General features: G+C 36.6%; 1 protein-coding gene across 1 annotated transcript in view; it reads left to right on the top strand.

The window, feature by feature from the left end:
- LOC107691076 (plexin-A1) overlaps positions 1-10,792 on the top strand; it is a 131,852-nt gene that overhangs the window by 34,381 nt on the left and 86,679 nt on the right. The window contains 1 exon segment of the mRNA XM_074187014.1: positions 1,063-1,245. Coding sequence (XP_074043115.1) covers positions 1,063-1,245 — 183 coding nt within the window.

Below are 10,792 nucleotides of genomic sequence, written 5' to 3'. Positions count from 1 at the left end.
CAGCAATAAATTACATTTTAACAGATATTCACATAGAAAACAGCTATTTGAAATTATAATAATATTTCAATTTTTTTTACTGTATCTTTGATTAAATAAATGCCTTGGTGAGCAGAAGACGACTTCTTTCAAAAACATAAAAAAAATCTTACTGACCCCAAACTTTTGAACAATAGTATATACGTGTATGTATGTGTGTGTGTGTATATACATACACACACACTGTGTATATATATATATATATATATATATATATATCACTTAACTAACAGATACTTAAAAATGGCAGTCTGTTGGAAAATGAAAATAACAGTAAATTGGTTTTATAAGTATTGTAAATATATATTAGCCTTTTCCCACTCTCTAACTTCCGCGTCCTCACGTCCCTTTTCCAGAGTTTCCTGCAATACAGTGACCTAGCTTTTTCATTTTGTCATCCATGTGATAACCATACAGCTGTCCACCACTGACCTCCGCTGATACTGTTTTTAGGAAAACCCACACTAAAAAAAATTCTGTAAAAAACCGGCAGCTGTGCTTGCCGGAATTTTACCGTAAAAAATACGGTAGCAACGTTTTAGGTTTTACGGTTTTATAGCCCGCTGTCACTTTAAGAGTGACGTGACGTGACGTGACATGTGGCCAAGTGTGGTGACCCATACTCAGAATTAGTGCTCTGCATTTACCCATCCAAAGTGCACACACACGGCAGTGAACACACACACACCGTGAACACACACCCGGAGTGTTTGCATTCAGTGTTGGGCAGCCATTTATGCTGCGGCACCCGGGGAGCAGTTGGGGTTCGGTGCCTTGCTCAAGCGGTATACTACTGTAAAATTAATGTCCAATACATGTAATGTTCAATACAGTTTTTCACCGTATATAGTAGGGGAATTTACCGTTAACCATTTAACAGGTTTTTACTGTAGCATTTTTACAGTCTTTTACCGTTAAATTCATGGTCATTTTTTACAGTGCTCCCTGTCAGTCTATCTTACCAAGCCACTGACTTTTAGATTGAGTCCCTTTTCTAACTCTGCCTCCGTTTGTCTCTTCCAGCCTCTCCAGATCGACGATAACTTCTGTGGGCAGGATTTTAACCAGCCTCTAGGGGGCACCAGCACTATCGAGGGCATTCCGCTCTTCATAGACAAAGATGACGGAATGACTTCGGTAGCTGCTTACGATTACCGTGGCAACACAGTGGTTTTCACAGGAACACGCAACGGCCGAATGAAGAAGGTAAGCCTTGTAGAGTTGCACATCTTATGTTTTTTTGATACTCTGTGTGCATTAATGGTATCTTGTGGGGTTTTCTTTTTTTTTATTGGAAAACTTCTTTGTTTGGTTGACTTAGCAGATTGTTGAAAGCTATAGCTGAAGAGGTTTAAAATGCAATTCTTGGTGTTTTGTGTTGTAAATGTTTTTTAATTTATTTATTTATGTTATGTTGCTGTGATGGAGAATTGTTGGGCTATGAGAAGTTGAAACCATCAACCAATTAGTTAAACTGACAAATCTGTTAAATGAAAAATCAAAACGGATGCCATTTAGTTTCTTAGTGCATGTGTGACTGATTTACACATTATTCCAAAAAGACAGTTTGTTTCATTTTTCAAATGAAATCGCTCTGCTTCTTCAGAATTAATGGACACCATCAACCAACTAGTTAAAGTGACATAATAGTTTCCTAATGCATGTTCCTGCTTATATTCTGAAAGATTTATCAAATTGCTCTGCTTCTGAAACAGCTTTCCAATTCATCTGATATCACTTAGGAGTGAACTGTTGGTTAATGTTAACAATGGCAAATGCTATTTTAATTAATGTTGCCTTTAAAACTAAAGCATGTCATTATCCATTGATGAATGCTGATTAGATTCAGTTGTTGTGTTTGGGACTGTAAGTAGATATTAAATGGTGTAGATGTTTACAGCAGACATTTAGAGATGATGGTTGTAGTTTTCATTCTTATGACATAGACATTGCATAGTTGCTTTGATAAAAGTGGTTTTCAGACCTCCAGCATCATGTTTTGTTTCATGTTCCCGTATAGCAGTAGACCGATATATCATTAATATTAGACATTTGGCGTCTTGTAATTATCAGCATTGCCCGATAATATAGCATTCACCATTGCATGAGTCACTTATGCTTGTGTTGTTGTCATTTGTAAGTCTTTTTGCATAACAGCTGGAGCTTGAGACATTTCTGAAGTGTTTTAGATGCTAGAGGACCTGTGTGCATTGGCTCAAGTTTTCAAATAGTAGTTTGGCATCGTGGCTCATTTTTGTGGTTTTGAGGTGTGAAATGTGCAGCATGCATCAGGTGTGTGTGTGTATGATGAGCTCAGAATGAGGTGCTTTCACCATGTTGTGTGTGTGTGTGTCGGAGGCTCGCAGGAGTGGAAGGACTCACTGGAGCATCACATGATGGATTCACTGAGATGTGAAATGGAGGACAGACTCTGTCCATCCCTGAGAGATGGACTGAAGATGAGAATGAAATATCCAGCAGCTTAATGTTATGTATGACAGACAGCCACAGAAGGGCTCTTCTCTCACTGTGTCTTCAGTTACACAAACAATCTTTCACTTTTGTTGTTTTCAGGTCAATCTGTTTGTAGTATTTAGGACCCTTTTCACATTTATAATTTAGTTTAGCATCAGAGTTTGGTTTAATTGGTCGGTGTGAAAGTGGTTTTCAGATCTTGGGCGTCAGCCACTATTGTTGTCTTGTAATTAGAGATCGACCGATATATCGATTTACCAATATGTTTCCCAATATTTAAGCATTTTACAATAATAGGATATCGGTTTTGTAATATCGGATTCACCGATAAACGCCGCCATCTTGTGGATGTTTCGAGAATTGCGCGCAGGATCACCATTGCAGCGCGTCTGAGGGGAAACAAGACAACAACAACGGCGTGCACATGTACTTGATTTACTGTAGTTAGTAAACATAATTTAACATAACATAGCCATTAATGCACAAATGCATCGCAGTTTGAGTATAGTTCTGTGTAAATGCATAGATATACTGCGCTGTCAGCAGGCATTTCATAATCTAGAACAGCGGTTCTCAGTTCCAGTCCTCACGCTCTGCATATTTTGCACGTCTCTCTTAGTTAACACAGCTGATTCAGATAACCAGCTCGTTAGAAGTGAGCTCCATGCATGAACTGTGTTCCGATTGACATGATCCCTACACAGTGTCTATTGCTTCCTACTCCCTGAGCAGGGGAAATCCATTGAAGTTTACTTCACTTCGGAACATTCATTCACATATTTGTGCTATGCCACCACCTGCAGCGTCTTCGTTATAAATCTACAAAAACTGTAGTTTAAAATGAAGATGATATGACTCATTTCCATTATTTATTTTCTCCATTTTGAAAACATTAGACCTTCTACATTTATTTTGCTTATTGTTAATATTAGTGTTGCTGCTGATGCTTTAAATAAAATGTTTTTTTTTTATTGTTGTAATATGAAGATTAAATTGAACATGAAAGAAAACTTTTTTTAAGATGACTGAAAAGAGGAAAAACCAAAGTGAAGTATGGACTTAATTCACTCAGTCATTTATTTACTTTATAACAGTAAGTAAGTATCGGTTCTGCATATTGGTTATCGGGCACATAAACATGCAAATAAGTGGTATCGGTTATAAAAAAAAAATCAATATCGGTCGATCACTACTTGTAATTTGCATGTTTTCATGTTCCCTTATGCTTCTTAATTTTCAATGCAGAAGTAAGCCATTTACTGTGAATGTGCCTGATTTCATATTCATTCACTGCTGAATAACTAGAAGAATAACAGTGCAGTACTTGCAATACAAACAAGAGTGCTTATGATTACGATAATAAATTAAAATAATTTTTGAAATATCAAGCAGCATATAACAGGCTACTTTTGTAGAGCTAAAATAACTGGAAGATAACTTCAAGATACAGATGCTTGTACTCCTCGTATAAAAAATAAGTGGTCGACCGATATATCGGCCAATATTTGGCATTTTTATTTGCCCTATTTTTTCTGTTTGGACAACAAGTGTTTTAAGCAGGACTTTTATTTTGAATCTAGAGGTTATAAATTAGAATAAAAGTGAGAAATATAAATCTTTTTATTTTACAGTTTTTAAAAATTTTACATTTTTTTATTTTATCAAGTCCAAATTGTTTTTGTCTTCAATTGGATTCATTAAAAAAAAAAATCATTTTAGTAAATATTATGTAAAAGAAATATAAATTTATTTGCAGCAACTGTTAATCTTTAAAGGTGCCGTAGAATGGAAAACTGTATTTACCTTGGCATAGTCGTACCCTGAGCCTCAAACACCAGTTTCCTCCTTATGTAAATCTCGTGCATGCAAAAGACCACTGAAAAATAGGCGAATCAGAACATAACACCGACTGTGACATTACAGTCGGGATCACTAATAGTTACGCCCCCAACATTTGCATATACCCGCCCATGTTCTATGCCAGCCGAACCTGCACAGCCGAATCATCAGAAGTTCTGCAGGTATTGTGAAGAAACAAGCAAGGATACTAGTAAAAATAGCAGATCATGGAAATAAATGTTATGTTCCAGGCTGTGCAGGGATGGGTTGGTGTCTGTATTCAGAAAGGCACGGAAAACGCGAGCCACTAAAGGGGCATGGTTAGCTGCTTGCCAACGGTAGCCTGTTACAAGACATAAGATTTCACTTACCACATAAACAGAGTAAGGAGAGATGACTGAGGATGGTGGCGAATGATTTACAGATCCTGAGTACCACTGTCAAGCATCTGATCTTGTAAAATGTGTGGCAAGTACTGCTGCTGTAGTTTACACAGAGCACGTGCGATCGCAAATCTCGAAAGTGAAAGTAAAAAGCAATCGTGCATTCGAATATATTAATAGCATTTTATATACAGTATAATTACCCAACGATATAACTGCGAGAGAGAGTATTAAAATATATATTTTCCCTGTGTTTCCTTCATGCTGTGTGAGCTACTGAAACGAGCCGCGCTGTGAAACAGCCAATCAGAGCAGAGCTCAACATTATTATTCATGACCCTTCCAAATAAGGTAAAAACAGGCCATTTAATTCTAGGGACAAATCCTAGGGTTGTAAATGGACATGTAAAACTGTTTCTGGAGATTTTTTGCCCTTACCTAAGCCACATATCTTCTATGAAGATATCAGAGAACAATTAAAAATATTGTATCAATGCATTCTATGGCACCTTTAAATTAAATAGTATAAAATCATATATGTGACTAAAACCAGTCTTAAGTCGCTGGGGTATATTTGTAACAGTAGCCAGAAATATATTGTATGGGTCAAAATTAATTATTTTTCTTTTATGCCAAAAATCATTAGGATATTAAGTAAAGATCATGTTCCATGAAGATATTTTGTAAATTTCCTACTGTAAATATATTAAAACTTAATTTTAAGATTCCAGATTTCCAAATAGTTGTATCTCAGCCAAATATCGTCCTATCCTAACAAACCATACATCAATGGAAAGCTTAAGTGTTCAGCTTTCAGATGATGTATAAATCTCAATTTCTTATGACTGGTTTTGTGGTCCAGGGTCACATATATCGGCTTTATATCGGCCATCAAAAAACCTATATCGGTTGACCACTACTCTTATACTCTTAGCTGCTTGTTTTCTAATAAATTGCCTTCAGAAAGCGCCTCATATTTGTTGCATCTCCTGCAATTCATCCAGGATACTGTTTTTTCTGGGTCTTTTGAAATAAGAGTTTAGTTAGTACCAAGGAATCAACAGGCTCTTACACTAGTTCCAACCAGGCATAACATCATAAAGCGACAAGATATTAAATGTAGTTTCTTCCTTATTAATTCTTGAGAGATTCTTTACGCGTGGCACAGGACGTTTCTGTAACTCCACACGACTGAATATTAAACATCAACTTTTGGAAAAGTAATTGTTGTGATTGCTTTTTCACCTTTAGTGACAAGTTACCTGGCGTCAGTAATGGCTTTGTGTGGCTCCTGGTTAGGAGTGTTTTAGCTGGTAGTTGTTGGCGTGTGTCTGGCGATGCTGAAGCTGGATTAGACCTGTTGATCTGAGCGTCGCAGCAGAGGGCACGTCTGGGCACGAGGAACTCGTTTTGAGCTCGTCACGTCTGGGTTTACTGCGCTAGACGATTCAGTCTGGTCAAATCAACAACAGATGGACGAGCCAACTGAGCCGAACACTCAGTACAGTCGGCCACCCCCTCCACCCCCCCCTCGGTGTAATAATGTTGTTAATTATGGCTCCATACAAACTGTTGCGGATTCCTCCTTTGAGCTTTTCTGGTCTTGACTCTTGAGTGTCAATAGCAGGTGTTTGTTTGTCCTTTTTTACCACACACCCTGATTTCAGTGTCAAATGTAAAGTAAAACGAATATAAACAATGATTTTGATGCATGTAGTGTCATCAGACGCTAATCTGGAGGGTTGATTTGAGCTTTGCTGTTTTCAGAAGTTAAACTTCCTGTAAGCTCAGGATTGATCTACTGACCCACTGACCTCTTGACCTCCATGACCTCTACAGATGACAGTTTATAGAGACACTTGATCTCTCTCTCTCTCTCTCTCTCTCTCTAGCTGTTTTTCTGTCTCGCTCACTCTTTCTATTATTTTCAGTAATAGTCACTGCTAGTGGTTGCATGCTTGTACACAGTTTAAATCACTGTTATTAGTGGTGTTTTCTATTACACCGCCTGCATCATGTTTGCTGAACGAAATCCAATACTTGTTTCTTAAAATACTTGTAATTTTAAGGTGCTGATTCCAAAAATAGTGTCTGTTTTACTGGAGCTTGTCACACTTTCGCACAAATATATGTTATGTTATAATATGAAGTCTTGTAATCTTCCCTAATCAGCAGAAAAACTGTAAGTTAAATGATACATTTTGTCATTAAAACTATTGACATTTGGCTGCTTTTGTTATTCTGATGTGCATTAAAGCTGAGACATATATAGAGTACAAATCAAGTACTCGTAATTAGAGTAAATTATTTTAAAATGCTCATAATCAGATTACAGTTAAATTTTTTATGGATTACGAATTATGGATATGGTAAACAAATAAAACATTTTTTTAAAGTGTTCAAGTGTTTAAATAATTTATTTTACATTTTTAAGATTTAATTAATTATTAGCTTTTATTTTACAAACCCACTGCAGTTCTTGCATTAAGCCCAGTTTGAGAAACCCTGGATTAATGTAATTTTTAAAGCATTTTGTGATGTTGATATAAAAAAATGGAATATATCTTCTTTCTCTTTGCTTTTTTATATCAATATGGTACGTTTAATGACAAGTTTAAATCAAGTTAGATCAAACGTAATCTAAAAAGTAGTCAGAATATGTTAGTTAAATACATTTACATTTACATTTACATTTAGTCATTTAGCAGACGCTTTTATCCAAAGCGACTTACAATTGGGGGATACATAAAGCGATTCTTCTTAAGAGGCAAACAGACACAGGAAGTGGTTGTAATACCAAGTTCTTAGACATTGTTCAAATAAGTACAAGCTAGAAAGAGAAGGAATAAATAAAGAGAGAGAGTTTTTTTTTTAAGTTTTTTTTTAATTTTTTAAATTTTTTTTTTTATGATGAAGTCAAGTAGCTTCGAAAGAGATGGGTTTTCAGCTGTCGCTTGAAAATTGTCAGGGATTCAGCATTCCGGATAGGGGTGGGAAGATCGTTCCACCAGCCAGGAGTGGTGAACGAGAATGTTCTGGAAAGTGATTTTGAGCCTCTCTGTGATGGTACCACGAGGCGTCGCTCACTAGCGGATCTCAGACTTCTGAAGGGGATGTAGATTCGTAGTAGTGAGTGGAAGTAGGCGGGTGCTGAGTCTGTGGCTGTTCTATATGCAAGCATCAATGTCTTGAACTTGATTCGAGCCGCAACCGGTAGCCAGTGCAAGGAGATAAAGAGAGGTGGATAAAGAGACATTTAACACTTAATATTGAAGTTGAGTTTTTACTCCATACGTGAATGATTCCTCAAAGCATGCGTCTTTTTTTTTTCTTTTCTTTTTTTTATCAGACAGGTGAAATTTTGTTCAGCTGTAGCTCAAAGAGTAGAGCATGCCGCTGGCAACACCAAGGTCATGGGTTCAATTCCCCGGGAATGCATGAACTGGATAAAAGCATCCTCCAAATGCATAAATGTAAGTGTAAAATGCATCAAAATGAAATGACTGGGTACTAGTAATAGTGACACTTGACTTAATAAAAGAGTAAAAACAGACAATTATAATAAAAGATAGATGAGTGATGCATTCTGGGAAAACACTGGGTTGTAGTTACGGGTTTGGATCAAAGCTCACGCACACAGAGGACTTCTGTATCATCATCGCTCCTCTTACATGCAGTTCAAAGTGTTGTCTGTGATTGGAGCGGCGGAGGTTACTTACACACGCGTGTGCACATAGCAGCGCTGCTGGTTCTTGCGTGTGTTGTGCTGAGCTCTACATGTCTGTAATTAGTGTCTAAGCGTGAGATCTGCCTGAGAACACACACACACACACACCGATTCACTCTGGTGCGTTTCTCTTTGAATGATTATTGATTATAACTCTGATTCATCAGTGTAGATTAGATGGTGACGGATTATTACAGATGGCACTGGGTACAATACGACCATCAGCATCTGTTCATCTGCTGTTTTGCAGTGTTGTTATTGTTTGTTATACACTACCATTCTAAAGTTTGGAGTCAGTAAGATTTTTTTTTGTTGAAGAAATGAATACTTACATTCAGCAAGGATGCATTAAATGGATCAAAAGTGATGGTGAAAACATTTATAATGTCACATAATATTTCAGTTTCAAATAAATGCAGTTCTTTTGAACTTTCTATTCATCTGTGAATCCTGAAAAATAAAATGTATCACAGTTTCCACAAAAATATTGTGCAGCACAACTGTGTTCAACATTGATAATAATCAGAAATGTTTCTTGAGCAGCAAATCAGCATATTAGAATGATTTCTGAAGATCATGTGACACTGAAGACGCGTCACAGGAATCAATTACATTTTACAAATGTTATTTTAAATTGTGATTGAAACTCTGAAAAGAAATAGTATGGTTTTGAATGACCACGACTATTCAGTTTCAATATTGATTGAGTATCATAAGTGCAAGTTCACCAAAATAATACTTAAGTGTAGTAATGAGGTACAATTACTCCAGTATTGGATCTCTGACAGCTGTCAGGTTCATTGTGCTCTGCCGATTATGTTTAATGATGTAGGATGTAAATTAAATTACAGTCTCCATGAACTAGTGGAGCTTTAACAGGATCTCATGCTGAAGAATGAATGAGAAGATCATTTCCATTAATGCTCACTTTCTTTTCATTCAGAGCAGCATCTCTCTTCCAGTACTTATGGTGTTCATGCTGACGTACACACACACACACACACACACACACACTCACACTCACACAGTGTAGTTTGTTGTGCCTCCATTCATGTGACGCTTATTGTAATTATAGGGCTATGTTTAAGCTGTTTTTTGTCTGTTTTGTGTGTTACTATTATTTATATACTATATACTATTTTTATATACTATTATTTATATACTATATACTATTTATTAATATATTGAATTAGCTTTTTTATTTTAAGTTTTCATTTTAATTTGTCATTTTATGTGCTTTTGTAATTTATTATTATTTTTATTTTAATTTAGCCTTAGTGATTTTAGTACTTTAGTGCAACTTTCTTATTTAAGTTCTAATTTATTATTTAGTTATTTAAGTTCTAATTTTCTCACGTTTTTTATTCTAATATTTGCAATTTATTTTATTATTTGCAATTGATTTGACTTATTTAAATTAAGAAAAACAATATTTTCATATTTGATATTTTTAGTTAATAATAACACTGTTCAATATTGACATTGGTTAGTCAGTTTTTAATAAAATCAGCAGGAACATATTTTGTCAAAGTGAAAAATCATTGTGTGTTTACATGTCAGTGTGCATGCAAAAGTACTTCATAGACACCCAGCATTCAGACTGTGAATTCAGTATAAAGGCTTCTTCACACCAAGAACTGTAACTATAAAAATAACTATATAAGCGTCTACACCAATGCATGATAATGTTCTGTTTATTATAAGCGCGTGCTGCAGTTTTGTCATCTGCCGCTTTACATGCTCAAGCTTTTAGAAGTCAGTGTGTGTTGTGTGTCCGCACCTGGAGACGTCCGTCTCTGTCAGTGTGTGTGTGTAAATGTGTGCATGACTGTCGCATGGAATTCATATGCCACTGGATGCTCCCGTTTGAACGTTCCCACGGTCATGTCCTAAACATACACACGGATGCCTCGAGACCATCTCACAAAGAGCGCAGTGTTCATCACCTCTCACACACACACACACACACACACACACACACACGCTCAGACACGAGGACAAGCACAAAGACACATCTGTCTGTGTGTGTGTGTGTGTGTGTGTGTTGTGGTGTTTCAGGCCTGGAATCAAATAGGATGAGAGTCAGACTATCCACACACACTGTTTCCTCTCTGACCTTTAAATATATTCAGTTTTTCTGTCTGTGGTCAGAGAGTGAGACAGGACAGGACAGGTGAGTTATGGAGAGAGAAAGCTTGTCATCTTTTCAGATGTGCTGAAATATTCATGACATGCTGCTTGGAAGGACGGCCTCTGAGAGCTTTTACATCACACACACACACACACACACAGACACACACACACACACACACACACACACACAGAGAGA

The sequence above is a fragment of the Sinocyclocheilus anshuiensis genome, unplaced genomic scaffold (genome assembly GCF_001515605.1).
Source record: "Sinocyclocheilus anshuiensis isolate Anshui unplaced genomic scaffold, SAMN03320099.WGS_v1.1 scaffold2739, whole genome shotgun sequence".
NCBI classification, from domain to species: Eukaryota; Metazoa; Chordata; class Actinopteri; order Cypriniformes; family Cyprinidae; genus Sinocyclocheilus; species Sinocyclocheilus anshuiensis.
Note: the sequence above shows the minus strand (reverse complement) of the source record. Positions and strands in the feature narration are given on the sequence as shown.